A 21,250-nucleotide genomic window follows, 5' to 3' on the forward strand; every position below is an offset into this window, starting at 1 on the left:
TAATTTTCTTACGTATGCTTTTATTGGAGGGGTGGATTGGGGGGGGGGGCCTGGCCGGGGCACAGAATGATCCCAATAGGGGTGCCCAGGACAGGTAGGACTCCCCTGAGCGAGTGACTACTATATTCATTTTTTTCCCTCCCCTTCCCCTGTTAGCAAGCTCGTATATTTCCTTTAATCAGCCTACAATCGGGCAATATGAAGTCGGTTGAGGCCTTGTTGCTGACATTTTGCCTTATTTGTTGAATGTTTTGATGTTGTAGACACGGCCTTTGGTCATACTGTAATTGTATTCTATATTTGGAAAAATAAAAATCTATTGAAAGTAAAACAGCAGCAGTTTGCTCACACCTAAAAATAGCCTGCAGCGTCAAACATCCATCCAACATGGTGACAAGACCTTGTGCCGTTTTATCCATGAGAATCTGCCCACTGGGATCCTTACAAAATAAGCATTGCAGGTAGTTGAGCCTGCCACAAATACAGTCAGAATCAAGTTATCGGTGTTGGGTGGACTTTAAGTGGTTCTAAAGCTACTGTGTTCTCTTCATAGAAACCCCTCGTGTTCAACAAGGTTATGTTTCCAGTGTATGTGCTTTATAAAAAGCTCACGTGACTGCCCGCCTCTCTCCTCTCTCAATCTATGTTTTTTTTTTAACTTAAAAACCAAGTTTATTGAGATGTAGGAAATAAAAGGCACATACATGTTAGGCGTTTGATCAACAATAGTCGATACCTAATACGTAGTTACAGATATGCATTTTACAGTGTAGGATCTCATACCGTTACACACCAGTCCCTGTGCACAGGGGGTTTAACCCTATCATACGTAGAAGAAGAAACCTCATTTATTCCAAAAATACAATACATGTACAAACTCAACCATGCCACCCTGCTTCCACGTACCCTCTTCCTCCGCTAGAGACTCATTCCGTGCATGTTTCCCCATCCTCCAGCCACCTGTCCCAAATACTGGAGAACTTCTGTGGGCGCCCCCTATGAATGTATATCATCTTCCTATAGGGAAGAGTGGTATTCACCTCTCTTTTCCAGTCCTCCAATGTTGGGGCCCTATCCCTCATCCATGCCTTAGCCACCACCTTTCTAGCCATAAATAGCGATTCGCAGGTAAAGATGTTCTGGTATTTATCAATTTCAATATCTGGGACCAGTCCCAACAAACATAACTTCGGGTCCATTCCCACCGGTGATCCCATATTGTCGTGGAGGAACTGTGTTATCTGCAGCCAGTAGGCCTGTATGTCTGGGCAGTGCCACAACAAGTGGTAGAACGAGGCCGCCGCATCGGCACACATGGGGCAGGCAGTATTCCGTGTGGGTTGGAATTTCGCAAGTCTCTTGGGCGTCAAATAGGCACAGTGAATTATATATAGCTGTGTTAGCCTGTCCGACAGTTTGGGGGACGACGTCTTTACCCCCTCCAGTATCTCGCCCCAGTCCGTGTCCTCTATCTGTCCCAGGTCCTGTTCCCATTTTATCTTTGCTGTCTGTGACACATTGCCTACCTTCTTCAGTCTAATTATATAGTATAAATTGGATGTGAGTTTTGTTGATTCAGCCCCAAAGATGACATCCAACACCTGCGGTCTACTCAAATCTACTGCAACCTGTTCCATTTGTGTTCTAAGTGCATGCCGAAGCTGCAGGTACCGAAAAATTAATTGAGGCGGAAGCGAGAATTCCTCCCTAAGGTTCGAAAAGGATTTAGGGCCTGATTCCGTGAGGACCTGGGATAAGAAAAGTATTCCATATGCCGCCCATATCCCCGGGTCCGGAACTGTTTCTAATTCGGGTAAACTCCCGTTTCTCCACAGTGGTGTATGAGAGTGTACGTGCATTCTGTCCAGTTTTTTAAGGGCTATGTCCCAGACTTTTTGTTGGTGTGTCAGCATGTCAGCCCCGAAGTGTGCTGTCTTACACCCCCCATGTCCCGTCCGAAATATAGCCTGTACCGGGGTATGGAGGTGGCTACCTGGCCTGTTACATACTAATGATCTATGCCTCTGTGCTTCTGCTGTATTAAAGTGATGGACGTGGGATAATTGCGACGCAATATAGTAGTCTTGCAAATCCGTGAGGGAACATCCTCCCTCCAAAACTGGATTTTTGAGTATATGCCATGCCAGCTTGTGTCGGTTTGACCCCCACACAAATGAATTTAGGAGAGCTTCCATCTGTTTAAACACTTTTAGAGGTATGTACAATGTGGCATGCCACTCAATCTATGTTTTTAACATTGCATAAGAAAACAGATGTGCTGGGACAAGTAGTGAGATGAACATGGCAGGACTTTTTACGGTCTCAGCCACACGGACGCACAATTCAAGTTTTCCAATGCCCCTGTCACTAGACTTGCATAAAAACAGTATTAAACCCAAAACCAAAAACGTAATATCTTGCAGCCTACCAATCATTAGTAGTGGTGGCTGCATTAGTTTTCTTTTTTTTAGGCTTTTCCCTCCCCTCTGTTTTCACCTGGTGAGCTCACCAGTAACACACCTCCTGTATTACAGTGGCCCCACTCAATGAAGGAGCACAGGGAGCACCTTTGGACAGCAGCAGTGTCAATCTGGGAAGAGTGTTAGATATACTAGCAAATTTAGATACACTAGCAAAACTCTAGCTCACACTGAATAAATTAAAGCCAATCATTATAAGCACCCCTGACCAAGGTAAATGGTTTGTCTCAACACTCATAACTTCTATAGGTGCAGGAGAGCTTGTTCTGTTGAACATCAGACTTACTGGCCAGGTAAAAAATAAAGAAAGCCTAAAAAAGAAAACGAATGAAGCAATCACAACTAAGAATTGGTAAACTGCAATGGAATAAATGTTTGTTTTTGGGTCTAATACCACTTAAAGCTTTTGCTCGGTTGTGGTAATACCCATTTAACAATCTAGAAGCTATGGGGTTTGGCTCTCAATCTCTCCCAACTTCTACCACGTTCTGAAAGCGTATAAATCAAGTGAAAGGTATATATCCTTACAAATAGATATTCAGAGAGACCATCAGCTGCCCCTTATCACCATTATTGATTGTTCTGGTGACGGAGTCCCTTACCTTTGCTATAAGCTCCAACCATGATATTAAAGAGTTGAACTGTGGTAAAGAGGAACACAAGTGTGCCCCACTTTGTGGACAATGTCTTAATGTGTGTGCATCATCCCTACTCACGACTGCTGTGTGAATTAATTTCTGTACCACCAATGGAGAAATGTTATTCACTTTTTTGCCTCAGTAACCATACTCTGTTCTAAACAAAAATTAGCTTTGGCTTGAGTTGTGCTTTATTATACCCTTGTTGCATAGGCTTGCAGTGGTTTCACCTACTGTAATAAAATGCATGTCCAGTCAGGGCTGGCTTGATGTTTGGAGACATTCTAGCGTATTGATCTTATTTTAGGCAATGCTAAAATGTTATGCATGTTGGACTCTATAGCTTACCTGACAAGAGGCATAGTTGACCACTGTCTACTTCTCCTATATCCTGCTTTACATTCAGCAGGCCTTAGCACCAAGTGGAATTCTTCCCTTATTTGGCTCAATCTAATAGGGTCCAAGAACTGCATCCCAGATCAGTGACAATCAATTTAATGCCTGTGGTCTAGAACAGGGCTCCAAATGTAAAGTCCTGAGCGACTAGCCAGGCCTTAAGGGTTGCCAGTTGCCCCAAACAACCCTACCCTGCCCCTAATTCCACCCCTAAACACACCCTCAAATTATCTCATGAAATGACACTTAAATGTTTTATGCAATTATGTAATTACATTTTTAAAATAGCAGCAGAGGCACCTGTGCCCATCATTCAATGAAGCCTCACCTGTGCCCAATGGACCACGCCTGCAAGCGGAGCGAACCTAATCGGAGTGTTGATTGCCACTTTAAACAAGCTGCTAGTAGGCTTTCCACAAGCTTCAAGAAGTTCTGACGCCTGCTAGCAGCTTGTTTAACCACTTCCCATCCAGGCCAATTCTGGCACTTCACTCCTACATGTAAAAATCATATTTTTTTGATAGAAAATTACATAGAACTCCCAAACATTATGAATGTTTATTTTTTTTTTTAAAGCAGAGACTCTAGAGAATACAATGGCGGTCGTTGCAACTTTATCTCACACAGTATTTGCGCAGCAATTTTTCCAACACCTTTTTTTAAAGTTTCACGCTTTAAAAAAACAAAACATTAAAGTTAGCCCAATTTTTTTGCATAATGTCAAAGATGATGTTATGCCGAGTAAATAGATACCCAACATGTCACCCTTCAAAATTGCACACGCTCGTGGAATGGCGCCAAACTTCGGTGCTAAAAATCTTCACGGGCGACACTTTAATTTATTTACTGGTTACATATTTTGAGTTACAGAAGAGGTCTAGGGCTAGAATTATTGCTCTCGCTCTAACGTTCGTTGGCGACACCTCACATGTGTTGTCTGAACACCATTTTCATATGTGGGCAGGACTTGCGTATCCATTCGCTTCTGCGTGCGAGCACACAGGGACAGGGGCACTTTAAAAAAAAAAAAAAACATTTTTATTGTTAATACTACTTTTAACTTTTTACTTTGACACTTTAAAAAAAAAAAAGTTTTGATCACTTTTATTCCTATTACAAGGAATGTAAACATCCCTTGTAATGGGAGTAAGCATGACAGGTCCTCTTTAAAGTTAGATATGGGGTCAATAAGACCCCATATCTCATCTCTAGGCCAAGGCGGCACCGTTTTTTTGAATGCAGAGGCCGGGCATGACGTCATAACATCGCGTCTGGCCTCCGAACGATCATAGAGACTCCGGCGACCATCTGGTCCGCCAGAAATCTCTATGGTAAGCATCCGGGGCCGGCGGATCCATTCTCTGACTCACCGATCGCAGCGGTGAGTCAGTAGAAGCACCGGAGGGCGGCGGGAGGGGGGGAGCGTCCCCCATCGCCGCCCGTAAGAACGATCAAGTGGAGGAACAGCTGATATGATTTTTCTTATGGTGCACAGAATCGCCGGCTCTAAAAAACAATCTCTGAATGATGCCTGTAGTTGCAGGCATCATTCAGATATCCCCGCTCAAATTCAAGGACGTGCATTTATGTATCTTGGGCGGGAACTGGTTAACCACGTGCCTACTGGCCACTTTTACCCCTTTCCTGCCCAGGCCAATTTTCAGCTTTCAGCGCTGTCAAGCTTTGAATGACAATTGCGTGGTTATGCAACATTGCACCCAAACAAAATGCTTTTTTTTTTTTTTTTGAGGCCGCTGGAGCTTTCTTTTAGTGGTGTTTAATCGCCACAGTTTTTTTTGTGGCATTGATGGCCACTCTACTTTAAATACCTAGGGATTGCAATCTCAAAAGACTTATCCTAGGCCATTATAAAACTATTAACGGCAATCTGCAATTGTGGTCTAAGCTGCCCCTGCCTTTCACAGGCAAAATTAACTTGATTAAAAAACATTTTTAAACCAACTTAAAGTTGTTGTAAACGTTTACATATAGTCTGCAACTGGCTGACATCATGTGATACAGAGAGATGAAACAAATCCTCCTAGATAAGTTATATCTGTTTATCTGCAGTCTTTTCTTCTCTATATCTGTTCAAAGTCCAGAATCTTGTTTGAACTGTTAGAAAACATGGGGCAGAGATCTGAAATTACACTCTGCAGAGTTCAGTGAAGAGAGCTCTGAGAGCTGATGGGAGGGAGCCCCCCCAGTGTGCGGGGAAAGTGGATCCCGAGGGGAGTAATCTAGCCGATCTCCGCAGCACCACTGAAAACACTATACTGGACTGGAAACACTAAAGTGCAGCTTACCAATTCCTAGATGTGATGGCTGCATTAGTTTCCTTTTTTGGGCTTTCTTTTGATCTATCCAGCAAGCTCTCCTGCAAATGTATTATTAGTTATTACAGCATTTAAGAGTGACAAGTCAAACCATTTACCACTGACAGCATTGCTTACAGCGATCAGCTTTTAATTTGTGTAAAACTTTTATCCAAAAGGAAAAAAAAAACTGTTGCTGTAACTGCAGCGTTAGCTGGAGTTTGGCTTCTATTTGTTAGTGTATCTAAATTTGCTAGTACTTTTAACAGTCTATCACCCTCCACAAGACTGACATGGCTGTTCAAACGTGCCCCTGTACTCCTTTATCCAGAGTGGGGGCACTCTAATACAGGAGGTGTTGTACTGGCCAGATCATCAGGTGAAAACAGAGGGAAGAAACCTAAAACAAAACGAATGCAGCCACCCCATCTCAGTGGTAAGCTGCAATATATTATATTTTTGTTTAAAACCATTTTAAAGTGGTTCTAAAGTCAGAAGTTCTTCTGTGTGCAGCAGCAATGTTGAACGAGAGTCTCGGCTGTCCGGGACTCTCCCTCCTCATTGGTTGAGACAGCAGTGGGGCACCATTGGCTCCCGCTGCTGTCAAAGTCAGTGGGTCAATGGCCGAAGGGGGGGGGGACTGGTCCGAGCCGTGGCTCCGTGTCTGAATGGACACACAGAACAGCGGCTCGGGTGCCCCCATAGCAAGCTGCTTGCTCGAGGGGCACCCGGCAGAAGGGAGGGACCAAGAGCACCAGCAAGGGACCAGAGAAGTATCGATGCTGCTCTGTGCAAAACCACTACACAGAGCAGGGAAGTAGAACATTTTTGTTTTTTTTAGACTAAAAAAAAAAATTTAAATAAAACACGAGCCTTTAGTATTACTTTAACACAAAACAAACAAATGTTTCAAGATATTTGCAAAAGTAAAACAGTCTGAGCGATTTTGTTACTTCATGCGGAGATATTTCTGTAGAATAAACCTTTAATGAAATAACCATCTGCTGTGTTTTGGTATCTGTCCACAACAAACACTGGAGGGAGTTTAAATGCACTCAGATCATCAACCCTTTTGGAATATACAAAGCACAGTAAATGTTCAGTTTGTGTCCTTTGTCGGTTGAAGGTCAGGCATTTCAGACCTTTCCTGGGATGAATAATCACAGTATGCCTCTGGTCATCTCAGCCATCCAATACAAATGGGGGCCTGATTGCTAGCAGTTCTTGAAGAAAACTGCTCTTAGAAACATCTCTATAATCACCCAGTAACTGACCTACTTTAGAATGTATGCGATACGCTTCTCCTGGGTAGAGGCTCATGCTGCCCCCAGCTGTGCTGCCATTCACTGCGGCACAAGCCGATCAGTAGGTCTCGAACAATGATTTATGTCTGGCACCCGCTGAACGAATGACAGAAGAGAGCTCTGTGTAGATAAACACAGAGCTCTCTTCTGACAGCGGTGATGTGCCATTTTCTTCTCTCTGCAAAGCAAGGAGTAAAAACTGGCACTTAGCTTAGTGAAAACACAACAAAGTACACACAGTAAACATTGTAGGCACACAGCTAACCCTTTGATTGCCCCTAAATGTTAACCCCTTCCCAGCCAGTGTCATTAGTACAGTGACAGTGTATAGCATTAGCACTGATCACTGTATCAGTGAAAGTGATTTTCGTTGCAGATAGTTTCCCCCAGCGTCAGTGTCACATTGCTCACAGCAATATCACAGTCCCACTAGAAGTCACTGGTTGCCACCATTAGCAGTAAAAAAAAAAAACATGAATATACCATTATATATATACACATCATTGCTTGTAAACCAGGGCTCGACAAAACCCAGCGCCAGACATTTCTGTACTTTTCCTCAAATGTCATGACAATTCACTACTGACTTGAATATTCAGACAGTGTACAACTACTGATGAGTAGATGTACAATGACAAGGGCGCTACTATAAATTTAGGGGGCGTCTAAGCCATAGACGTTAATTCTGTGTCAATTTGCCTCTGTTCTGGCTGTGGTTGTGCTCAGTAGAAGTTATCCCTTGTTGCCTGTAGGTGGCGTTACCACTTCAGGCCCATGTTGGAACTCCTGGCGAACCATAGTGTGTTGAGTGACCCTTCTCGGCAGCAGCCCAGTGGGAGTGGTGTCCCGCTGTGAAGGCTGGGAAGGGATACTTAAGGGGCAGACGCTGTTTTTCAAGGACCTTCGCCTCGTGGCCCTCCTGGCGCGAGGTGGGCGTGTGCGATTCTGGCCCCGGGACCACGTTGGTCCGAGGCTGCATTTCTATCAGGTAGGCCCAGCTATGCTGGCTGGAGCCTGTGGTTATACAACGGATCCTAAGCTGTCCATCCAAGCGGGGGAAGCTTTGTAGCGAAGGAAACCGGGGAAGGACCTGCCCTGGAGGAGACAAGCAAGGCAAGCGGATGTCTCGGGATAGGCTTGGTGACCTTGTTAAGGAAAGGGATCCACTATGCCAACCGGATTGACTTAAAGGCACTTTTGCTGTAAGGCAAGAAGTTTGGGACTGAAATCCTGTGGCAGAGGATTCCTGACTACCCATCCTGTGCTCTCAGACGGTCTGTGGCAGAGACTGTTTCTATACTGTCTGTGCATCATTCAGGCTGCTAGGCCATGTGAGAGGGGTCTATCCGGGTGAGCAATACCCACTCAGGAGTGAGTGGTATATACTTGAACTTTGAATACATTTTGTGCACTCTGTACCATGTACCTGAACCCTCCCCTTCTCTTTGTACTCTCTACTTCCTTCACAAGTTTTATGCAGCAAAAATAAAATCTACAGTTGAAGGTTTTACATCTTGTGTAGACATTGCAATTCTTACAGACTTTCTCCCCTGGACAACGAACTTTGAGGTAACGTGCAAAACCCAAATCTAAACCAGCAGGGATAGTGCTACATATAAAAAGCACAGATGTGTTATTAGCGCCACTCAAATAATATATACATGTATATATAACACATATACACACACACACACACACACACACACACACACCCAAACACCACCCCACACAACCACACACACAGAGAGAGCTTCTGCTTAGAAGCTTCAGCGCAATGGAAGTAAAAATAAATTTGTACGAGCAACGACAGATGAATACTTACATTCATCACTATATGTGCGATATTAAAAGCACAGCATTACATACCTTAGACCACTTGCTTTCCTTGCTGAGGAGGTCAGCATAGCGGTATGCCTGGAGCCAGTCTTGTTGGAAGGAATAGCACCACATCAGCTCCCAGTAACACAAGTGGTGAATCTGCTTCCATTCCTGCTGAGACTTAATGCATTGCTGGAATGTCTCCTGGGCCTTAATAAAAAAAAAAAACACAACAAAAAAAAACCTTGTATATTGAAAATTATGTTGATCACATACTGTTACCACTAAAGCTAAACAAGTATGGTCTAGATCAGGAACTGAACCCTTCATCTCATTGCTAAAAATGTACATCTGTCTGCATGACAGCAACTCCATGTGGGTACGCAAAACTGAATAAAGTATTTGGGCATGAGGTGTAGCTCATCTTTGCAGTCCAGAACATGCCACAGCAAGCTTTAATAATGTTAACGCGTTACGTATATTGCCCCACAGCACTCAAAAGCTCATTAAACAGTATGGATGACTGACTGGCTGTTATAAATCAGCAGACTATATAATTTTGCTGTCAATAATAAGGTTCAGTTTAGTTTTCAACATGCAATTGTATTCATCAAACATTCACTTAATCAACACTTTATGTTACGTCTAAAAAATTCCTCAATTAAAGCTAATGGCATTGACACTCATTTTAATTTCTATGTACAACAAATGTATAGGGAGGTGGGGGTTCTTAACTAACACTTCCTGAGAATGCCAACTTCCATTTTGTCTTTGGCCCCTTTTACACAAGTGCCTTCGTTCTGTGGGATCAACTTGCTCAGCAGGAAATCGCTCCGCCAATCCCTGCTGAGCAGGCAGATGACAGGTCCGTCTCCGCTTACTGAGCGGAGAAGGACAGAGTCTTACTCTCCTCTACAGGGAGATCGAATGAAAATGGACCATTTGTTAGTTTTCATCCGATCCCATACACCAGACGGATGAAAAATATGACATCCATCTGTGTGGTTTTGGCAGAGAGGATCAGATTTTAATAGCAGCGAGTGTCCGTGGACATGTCACTGCTGACATCTGCCGCTCCATAGAGGCGAATGGAGCATCCGATCAGGTCCACCTGAAAAACTGACAGGTGGACCTGATCTGACAGCCCATGTGAAAGGGGCCTTGGTATTTTCTGAGGCACTGCCCGGGATCAGGAATGCAGAAAGTCTACTTTAAGTCAGAACGGATCTGTATACTCCCTAACTAAAAATATGAAATCCAGAAAGTCAGCAATGAAAGCCAGGAAACTAACACTTTATAAAAATACTTATTGATGCTCCCTACATTTTTCTTATTAAAAAGTTTCTCTTAAATCAATATTGCATGCAAAAAAAAAAAACTGTAGTATTACCTGTTCAAAGTTTCCTTTAAGTACTCCTATTCGAGCAGCATAGAAAAGAATTATAGATCCCTGAGAAGAAAACACCACATTACTAAGTTTGCCATATTTATTACAGTAGCATGAATTATTTAGTTACAATATAAAAATCACATACATTTGGGAACTTCTCAAGGTAGGGTTCAATAAGTGCCTCGGCTTCTTCAAGATTACCTTCACCAGTTCCTAAAAATAAAATTATATATTTAGAGATTGCCTAATGGGTGTAGTACAGGCCCATTGAATTTCTTACAGTGATTAATCTTGCCACATTTCCCTCAAACATTGGGGTTGATTTACTAAAACTGGAGAGGGAAAAATCTTTTGCAGCTCTGCATGGTAGCCAATCAGCTTATAACTTCAACTTGTTCAATTAAGCTTTGACACAAAAGATGTCTCAGGAACAGGTGTCTATATATAAAAGATTTTTTCCTTATGTCTTGCTCTGGTGGTGATTAAAAAATTTGGGATTTTCCCTCACTTTCTGTGTCGGTGACCATGGTCTCTAGAACAGAGAAAGTGAATCTCCCTAAGGCTGGGTTCACACTACTACACTACTTTCATCCTACTTTGCTCTGTGTTCAATGTTTCCCTATGAGAGCGTCTTGTAGCGTCCTACACAAGTCGGTCCGACTTTGAAAATGCTCCCTGTACTACTTTTGGTCCTACATTGATCCTACTTCAGGCCCATTGAATATCATTGAAGTCGGACCAAAGTAGTATCCTGTTCATGAAAGTAGGATGGATGTAGGACCAATGTAGGATAAATGTAGGACCAATGTAGCAGAGCAAAGTAGGATGAAAGTAGTGTAGTAGTGTGAACCCAGCCTCAGGCTGGGTTCACACTATACTACACGACAGCAGTACTACTTTCATCCTACTTTGCTCTGCGACATCTGTCCTACATTGATCCTACACTGATCCTACATTGGTCCTACATCCATCCTACTTTCATGAACAGGATACTACTTTGATCTGACTTTGTGATAGTCTGACTTGTTCTTTGACCAATCAAAACAATCCTAGTGTGAGATAAATTCCTTTTACTGCTGCTGTAATCACCATGTCAGATGTCAAAAGTCGGATGGTTAGGACAAGGCTCCTACTTTGGTCCGACTTCAATGATATTCAATGGGCTGAAGTAGGATCAATGTAGGACCAAAGTAGTACAGGGAGCATTTTCAAAGTCGGACCGACTTGTGTAGGACCAGTTAAGACAGCTTTCATAGGGAAACATTGATTTTCACACGTCATGCGACATGAGCTCCCAATGTAGGAGCGTTTGTCGGACAAGTGTGAACCCATCCTAATGGGGAGAACGACACCAATAAAAACTCAAAGGGCTTCCTAAATTAAGCTTCAGCTCAAATAAAACAGTACAAGAGCCAAGTCCCACCAGTCATAGTGCAAAAGCCTTTCCTTGTGTAAGCTGCAGACAAGTAATTTTGCACTGGGCCTGGGGAAGATTTACAAAAGAAAACCAAAAGTTGTGACAACCCTTTGTGAGTCAGACCAACGACTCTCCAATCAGCCACACTTTCTCTCCTCAGCAAATGTGGCTGATTGGGAAGTTGTAGGTTTGCCTCAGGAGGCATGTCAGACTACTGCAGAGAAGACTACTCCTCTCACAAAGAGTGCCGTGGTCCTGTTTGCAGCACACAAGGAAAGGATTTTCTACAAAAACAAAAAAGGTGGGGCTCGACACTCTTACTATTTTGCTGCACCCTGATGTCCTTTTTCATATTCGAGCTGAAGCTTCAATTAGGCTTCAATAATTGTCTGGAAAATTCCAACAAGACCAATTGCTAGTTCTCCAACTAGATAGCTGGGTATGATTGATGTAGTCAGTGCATGACCATAAACATGAGGAATGTCTCCCAGCAGACTTCAATGTGCCTACAAAATTTGAAGGCAGTCAGATGTATAGGCACACATGGCTGGGCAACAGGAGGACAAAAAATAGTAATTCAAAAAGGTTTTCTAACCAGTTTCACCTCAGAGGTTGGTAAATGGTCATGGGTGATAGCCACTGACAATATTGTCACCTTGCTGAAAACAAAAAAGTGACAACACTCACTCAAGTCTGTAGGTATAATTATCCGACATCAGCTAGCAAGACTGAAATTGAATTACAATAGAAAGGAAACTGACAGTTAAATGTGTTGTTAAAATTACCCTGGTTGTTGTTTTAATAATAACAAAGAAAAGTAGAACTGCAGCTAATTGGCATGGGCAACACAGTTATTGAGACTCCCAGAACGAAAGGAAAGGTTGAAATATGCATGTATTCATTTAATCTAATCAGATAATGGCTTAGTTATTTGAACCAACATTACAAGCCAATATCTTGGTATTGAGCCCCATTGCTAGGACAACAGATGGCATGCAAAAGGCAGGGATATTAAATGGAAAGTAATTCTCAGTATGCACATATTTAGTTACACTCTATACCAGCCTTTTTCAACCAGGGTGCCATGGGGTGCCTTGGCAAAATGCCTAAAACTTGATAAAAAAAAAATGGTATACAAGCCAGCAGGTGGCTCAAGCCTGACTTTTAAATACACAAAGCCACTGGTTTTCATTATGCACCATTATGACTTTTTAGATACTGACATCCTAACAACCAAAGACATCATCAGTTAATAAGGAGGATCCACATCATCCTTGTTTGAACCTCCGGTGTCCTTCTCCCTCAGCACTGGGGTGACATTAACTGACTGATGGAGAGAAAGGAGAAACATTGGAATACTAGTCAGTACCAGCATGCAAAAGTGTATTTGCGTTAGAATATATTGCCTCCAACGTTGGGCGTCCTACGTGTGGATGTTGCTGCATTGTGTAAAGTTATTAGAATTGTTTTTTACATTTTAAAATAGGGTGCCTTGAGACAGTCCATAATTTTAAAGGGTGCCTTGACTGAACAAAGGTTGAGAAACATTCCTCTATACATTATAGGTATTGCTGCTCTGTAACCTTGTTTCTAATCTGATGCACAGCATTTGTTGTGCAATTTAACCGCTTGCCGATCGCCGCACGACTACGACCACGACTACGTCGGCAGAATAGCACAGCTGTTTAAATTTAGTCATAGTGGGCGCGCACTCCTGCCGCATGCTCCGTGACATGGACTCGTGTCATGGAGAAGCAGAATGAGGAGATGCCTATGTAAACAAGGCATTCCCTGTTCTGCCTAGTGACAGGACAGAGATCTACTGCTCCCTGTCATGTCACTTGTAGCCCCCCCCACAGTTAGAACCACTCCCTAGGACACAGTTAAGCCCTTTATCTCCTTCCCTGCCAGTGTTATTTACACAGTAATCAGTGCATTTTTATAGCACTGATCGCTGTATAAATGACAATGGTCCCAAAATAGCGTCAAAAGTGTCTGATGTATCCGCCATGATGTCGCAGTCATGATAGAAATCTCAGATCGCCGCCATTACTAATAAAAAAAAAATGAATTAAAAAAAAGCCATAAATCTATCCCCTATTTTGTAGACGCTATAACCTTTGCGCAAACCAATATACGCTTATTGCGATTTTTTTTACCAAAAATATGTAGAAGGATACATATCGGTCTTATATATTTTTGGGGAATATTTATTACAGCAAACAGGGAAAAAATATTGCTTTTTTTTCAAAATTGTCGCTCTTTTTTTTGTTTATAGAGCAAAAAATAAAAACCGCAGAGGTGATCAAATACCACCAAAAGAAAACTCTATTTGTGGGGAAAAAAGGACGTCAATTTTGTTTGGGTGCAACGTCGCACAACCACGCAATTGTCAGTTAAAGCAACGCAGTGCCGAATCGCAAAAAGAGCTCTGGTCAGGGGTAAATTCTTCCAGGACTGAAGTGGTTAAAGACATTTTACATACTGTACCAGTCATAATAATAATAAAATATGCTCTTTGCTAAAATCCAGAAATCTTTTTTTTTTTTTCCTTTTATTTAGCGCATGGCTTTAAATTGCAGACGTGAATATAGAAATGTAAAAATGTTGTCAAAAGTAATGTTTGAGGGAACCAATATTACATATATGCTCTTCCTGATAGAAGTAGCTCAAAATTTGAAAGCAATTACCCTGCTTTCTTACTTACTGAGTGCCAAGATAAAAATATTGTTTGCAGTGGTTTGGCAGACTCATAGACTTGCATAGTGAGCAAAGAGCAGTAATGCAAAACGACTGCAGTGCAAAGTGGTGCTTAAGCTCATCCATTTTCATATTGATCGATGAACATTACACATTTCTTTTAGGCATGTCCATTTATACTTTAAATGTTCTTTTCTGTGGTATACAATTCAAACAAGAGAAGAGGCTTCAGTGTTAAAAATGTAAAACTGTGGCTATACGCTTATCTCAAGCAGTCTTAAAAATAGCAAAGACAAAAGTGAAGGTTTAAAAAACTGCAGAATTAAGAAATACCCAAGAAAAATCAAATGAAACTTCTCTGCAAATACAGAAAATGCAGTTGTATTTTATACTTTACATTTGCAAAGTTTCACATATACACTTTAAAAAAAACTGGTAGTATGTGCAAGCTTACCAAGTATTAATGATATATAAGTATGATAAAACAACAGCGTTAGGACACAAAGGATCGCCCTGAGGCTCGTTCCAAAGGCTCCTTCCCGTAGCTGCTGAAGGCCCAGCTCCTGTCACACAAAAAGACACGGTTATTAAAGTTTGCATATACACTGGCCAACTGGGAAAACAGCAATCACCAGTTCTGTTTTTTCAGCTGACTACCAAACCCCTGGTATTTAGTTGACTCTAGGGGTGTATAATCACACTATGCCTTCTTTTTCATTGATATAAGGGAGATTCAATTATGCATTCATCATGTAAACCTTTAACCAGTTGGTAACCGCCCTATAGCCAAAATACGGCTACAGAGCGGTTCCTGTACTCTAGGAGGGCGTCAATGTACGTCCTCCCAGAGACTGCGTTGTGCGCGCCCGAGCGGGCGCGCACACGCGATCGCCGGTGCTCGCCGGGTCTACGGGACCCGCAGCAACAGCACTCGCGGTAAGGAGCCAATGGAAGCGGCTCCTTACCACGTGATCGCGCCGTCCAATGACGGCGCGATCACTTGTAAACAAACCGGCGTCATGTAATGACGCCGGTTCCTCCCTCTCCTCTCTGTACCGTTCGGTACAGTGTGAGAGGAGAGGGAGGGGGGGGGGATCGGGCGGCAGCAGCAGCCGCCGCACTGTGGGCTGGATCTGTGACAATTGCAGTCACAGATCCAGCCATCCCTGCGCAATACTCTGCAGTAAAAAAAAAATAATGATGAGTGCAATACTCTGCAATACCCCACCCCATACTCTGCAATACCCCACCCCATACTCTGCAATACCCCACCCCATACTCTGCAATACCCACCCTGGGGGGGTGGGTATTGCAGAGTATGGGGTGGGGTATTGCAGAGTATGGGGTGGGGTATTGCAGAGTATGGGGTGGGGTATTGCAGAGTATTGCACTCATCATTTTTTTTATTTTACTCTGCAATACCCACCCCCCCATACTCTGCAATACCCACCCCCCCATACTCTGCAATACCCACCCACCCATACTCTGCAATACCCACCCCCCCATACTCTGCAATACCCACCCATACTCTGCAATACCCCCCCCCATACTCTGCAATACCCCCCCCCATACTCTGCAATACCCCCCCCCATACTCTGCAATACCCCCCCCCATACTCTGCAATACCCCCCCCCATACTCTGCAATACCCCCCCCCCATACTCTGCAATACCCCCCCCCCATACTCTGCAATACCCCCCCATACTCTGCAATACCCCCCCAATACTCCGCAATACCCTCAATACTCCAATACCTTGCAATACGTCGCCTATGGGGATTTTTAAGTAGCAACGTTTGGCGCAATTTCACGAGCGTGTGCAATTTTGAAGGGTGACATGTTGGGTATCTATTTACTCGGCGTAACTTCATCTTTCATATTATGCAAAAACATTGGGCTAACTTTACTGTTTTTTTTTTTTTTTAAGCACAAAACTGTTTTTTTTTTAAAAACACGCGTTCAAAAAATTGCTGCGAAAATACCGTGCAAGATAAAAAGTTGCAACAACCGCCATTGTATTCTCTAGGGTCTTTGAAAAAAAAGCATATATAATGTTTTGGGTTTCTATGTAATTTTTTTAGCAAATAAATGATGATTTTTACATGTAGGAGAGAAATGTCAGAATTGGCCTGGGTGCTCCAGAACGCCTGATGGTGCTCCCTGCATGTTGGGCCTCTCTATGTGGCCACGCTGTGTAAAAGTCGCACACATGTGGTATCGCTATACTCGGGAGGAATAGCAGAATGTGTTTTGGGGTGTAATTTGTAGTATGCATATGCTGTGTGTGAGAAATAACCTGCTAATATGACAGAAACTAGATTTTTTTTTTTTTTTTTTACAGAATTTTCAGTCTTTTTTCTTTTTTAGCGCAAAAAATAAAAACCGCAGAGGTGATCAAATACCACCAAAAGAAAGCTCTATTTGTGGGAAAAAAAGGACAAAAATTTCAGATGGGTACAATGTTGTATGACTGAGTAATTGTCATTCAAATTGTGAGAGCACCGAAAGCTGAAAATTGGTCTGGTGATTAAGGGGGTTTTCGTGCCCAGTGGTCAAGTGGTTAAAGAAAGAAAGGTTGTCACTGTTGACCTCTGCTTCTCAAAAAATGCTAACTGCCTGCCTATAATGCTAACCCTCTTGCTTCAATAATCCGAGTCACTGATAAGCATGTCTGATTGTCTGATCTGCATTCTTGTTCCAAATAAGTGATTTAGTAAGTATTGAAGCCAAAACATAAGAGCCAGGCACCTAGAAGTTTCAGAAGTAGATCAGTAATGGTAGCCCCTCATATTTCTCTCCATTTTATAGATCTTCAACCAGACATTAAGAATCTGCACATGAGAACACATGACAGCTTAGCCAGTTTATAGACAGCTTAGCACAGCACCAACTCTAATCTCTAAAAGACCATTAATGAGAACCTTTCATAAAAAATACAAAAAAGTGTAGGAAACTTAAACACTTACCAGGTGTAAATACAATATGACTCAACTTGGTTAGTGGTTTCCCTTATTTAGATCAATTACAAATGAAAATCTTAGTCCAGCTTTAGCAGAGACTCAGAGAACCTAGTTTGCTGGTCAGATGATGCCTCAATGTGGAACTGTGCATGCCTATGACCTTGATTGTGGGGTGTGCTCTAAATGGGTGCAAGAGCTCTACCTGCATTCCATTGGTGGAGGTAGCAGAAGAGAGTGTGGGTGAGCTCTACTCTACTTTTTTGGATGTTTTGCATTTATCATAGGTCCCTGTTTAGTTTATAAGGTCATGTTGCTTTTAAATAAAATATCAAAATGAGTAGGGTTTTATTATACGAATTATTAATCCATCACCTTTCCACCCAGTCCAATCAGAGAAGGCTTTGCATTCATTGTAAATACAAGTAATTCTGTGAATGGTGGCAGTGCCGAGCGAGTGACCCCCCCTGTGGTTACTATGCAGAAGTAAAGCTGCTTGGCACAGCTCCTAGAAGATCACCGCTATCACAATAAATAATTTGCAGCTTCCACAGCAATTGCTCAGGCACGATAAATGCATACTTTATAGGTCCAAGCTTATCCAATGTAAGTATGCAATAAAAATCATAACTGGAGTTTAGCTTTATTTCTATCAATTTGATAACACTAGATTAAAATTTGGTAGCCGACTCATGTTCATCCTATGTTAATTTAATGGCTCAAACCTTTCTTATACAGTGGATATAAAAGAAAAATCTACACATCCCTGTTATAATGTCATGTTTCTATGATGTAAAAAAAGACAAAGATAAATAATTTCAGAACTTTTTCCACCTTTAATATGATCTATAAACTGTACAACTCAATTAAAACAACAAACTGAAATCTTTTAGGTGGAGGGAAGTAAAAATAAAAAACAATTAAATAATTTAGTTGCACAAGTGTGCACACCCTAAAACTAATACTTTGTTGAAGCACCTTTTGATTTTATTACAGCACTCAGTCTTTTTGGGTATGAGTCTATCAGTATTGCACATCTTGACTTGGCAATATTTGTCCATCTTCTTTGCAAAAACACTCCAAATCTGTCAGATTACGAGAACATCTCCTATACACCCTCTTCAGATCACCCTTCAGAATTTTCAATAGGATTTAGGTCTGGGCCATTCCAAAACTTGAATCTTCTTCTGGTGAAGCCATTCCTTTGTTGATTTGGATGTATGCTTTGGGTTGTTGTCATGCTAAAAGATGAAGTTCATGTTCAGCTTTCTAGCAGAAGCCTGAAGGTTTTTCTGCCAATTTTGACTGGTATCTGGAAATGTTCATAATTTCCTCTACCTTGACTAAGGCCCCTGTTCTAGCTGAAGAAAAACAGTCCCAAAGCATTATGCTGCCACCACCACCATGCTTCACTGTGGGTATAGTGTTCTTTTTGGTGATGTGCAGTGTTTTTGCACCATATATATCTTTTGGAATTATGGCCAAAAAGTTCAACCTTGGTTTCATTAGACCATGACATATTATCCTACGTGCTTTTGTGTTTTTGCAAAAGTTAGCAGGGCTTGGATATTTTTCTTCTTAAGAGTCTTGCCACTCTACCCCATAGCCCAGAGATATGAAGATTACGGGAGATTGTTGTCACGTGTACCACAGAGCCAGTACTTGCCGATATTCCTGCAGCTCCTTTAATGTTGCTGTAAGGCCTCTTGGCAGCCTCCTTGACCAGTTTTCTTCTCGTCTTTTAATACATTTTGGAGGGCTGTCCAGTACTTGGTAATGTCACTGTTGTGCCATATTTTCTCCACTTGATGATGACTGTCTTCACTGTGTTTCATGGTATGTCTAATGCCTTGGAAATTCTTTTGTACCCCTTTCCTCACTGATCCCTTTTAACAATGAATGCTTTGGAAGCGCTCTGTAGACCATAGCTTTTTCTGTAGGATGCGACTAAGACAAAGTCAGGAAAGGCCTACTAGAACAGCCAAACTTTATTTTTGGTTTAATTAGAGGCACTTTAAATGATGGCAGGTGTGAACTGACTGCTATTTAACACAAGTTTGAATGTAATTGCTTCATTTTGAATACAGCCACACTTATGCAACCACATTATTTTAGTTTTTTAATTTTACCCCCCACCTAAAAGATTTTAGTTTGTTTTTTAATTGAAGAAAAAAAGTTACCGCTCCAGGTGGATTGTGTTAGGATGATTAGTATGGTCTCAGGAGATCAAGGGTGCTGGCAATGCACAAGGCAACAAATGGAAAAAGAAAATATGGACAGCCGCACTCCAAAAAACCTTGCTGGTTGTCTTTATTTAAAAAAGGAAAAATGCACTACACAGCACACTACACGGGAGTAAAACAGCCGACGCGTTTTGCGCTATAAAAGTGCTTAATCATAGCTGACATTTATAAAACATCACATCTAGCAAACTTTCAAAGACATGTGATCAATGCTAACCCCTAATAGGTCAAAACTAATTAACCAATGGGGTTGCCAGATCTGAATCCCTAACCACAATATGTGTGTGTGTGTGTGTGTGTGTGTGTGTGTGTGTGTGTGTGTGTGTGTGTGTGTGTGTGTGTGTGTGTGAGAACAGGTCGCAGAGATCACTGAGATTTAACCCCGGAATGTCTGGATTATTGGAAAATGTATGATGAAAAACGAATATGTGTTTCTCGTATAAAAAATTCACATAGATACAAAAATGCAGTTCATATTTAAATAAAAGATATAAATGAAGTGGCTGAAACTATATGAATTTATCTGTATTTTATTTCACTCTTTATTACATCACACTAGAAATATTAACATGTTCAATATTTTTATGTATTTTAGGTGGTAACTGGTTATATATATATATATATATATATATATATATATATATATATATATATATATATATATATATATATATATATATATATATATATATATATATTACACATATACACACATACATACACACACACACATATATACACACACACATCACCCAATAATTTTTATTAGTTCCTGGAAGCGAACAAGATTCACTAGTGTTTTTTTCACTGCTCAATTTTCACTTTCATCCTCTACACATTATGCATTTTCACTATAAAATCGCATCACAAAGGGCATTTTTATTTATTAATTTATTAGTTAATGGGTGTGTATACACTGTTATTACAACAATCGTCTTTTATCACTAGATACACACATCTAATTTAATTTAATCTAATTTAATTGAATGCACTTTTTTTATACAGTTCCACTATATTTACAGATAAATTCATATAGTTTCAGCTACTTCATTTATATCTTTTTTTTTTTTTAAATATGAACTACATTTTTGTATCTATATGAGTTTTTTATACGAGAAACATTTATTATACTTGTTTTTCATCATACATTTTCCAATAATCCAGACATTCCGGGGTTAAATCTCAGTGATCTCTGAGACCTGTTCACACACACAGATGATTGTGGTTAGGGATTTAGATCTGGCAACCCTATTGGTTAATTAGTGTTGACCTATCAGGGGTTAGCATTGATCACATGTCTTTAAAAGTTTGCTATATATTAGATGTGATGTTTTATAATTGTCAGCTATGATTAAAGGGTTTGTAAAGGAATATTTTTTTTATCTTAATGGCTTCCTTTACCTTAATGCAGTGCTGTTTTCATGTCCTCATTGTTTGTTTTTGCTCTCAAGTTGCTGTAATTCTTCTCTGATCCCCACACTTCCTGATAACCACAGTACTTGGAGCTTTCGCTCTGTGGTCACTTACATAGTTACATAGTTAGTCAGGTTGAAAAAAGACACAAGTCTATCCAGTTCAACCACAAAAAAATAAAC

The 21,250-nt window shown here is 41.3% G+C and overlaps 1 protein-coding gene across 1 annotated transcript in view; it reads right to left on the bottom strand.

Annotated features, from left to right (window-relative positions):
• TTC39B (tetratricopeptide repeat domain 39B) overlaps window positions 1-21,250 on the bottom strand; it is a 171,846-nt gene that overhangs the window by 24,714 nt on the left and 125,882 nt on the right. The window contains exons 10-13 of the mRNA XM_040358523.1: window positions 14,913-15,021; window positions 10,487-10,554; window positions 10,342-10,401; window positions 9,000-9,161 (exon numbers count right to left, since the gene is read on the bottom strand). Of these exons, the coding sequence (XP_040214457.1) occupies window positions 9,000-9,161; window positions 10,342-10,401; window positions 10,487-10,554; window positions 14,913-15,021 (399 nt within the window). The remainder of the gene's footprint in view (window positions 1-8,999; window positions 9,162-10,341; window positions 10,402-10,486; window positions 10,555-14,912; window positions 15,022-21,250) is intronic.

This window comes from Rana temporaria, chromosome 1 (assembly GCF_905171775.1).
Source record: "Rana temporaria chromosome 1, aRanTem1.1, whole genome shotgun sequence".
NCBI classification, from domain to species: domain Eukaryota; kingdom Metazoa; phylum Chordata; class Amphibia; order Anura; family Ranidae; genus Rana; species Rana temporaria.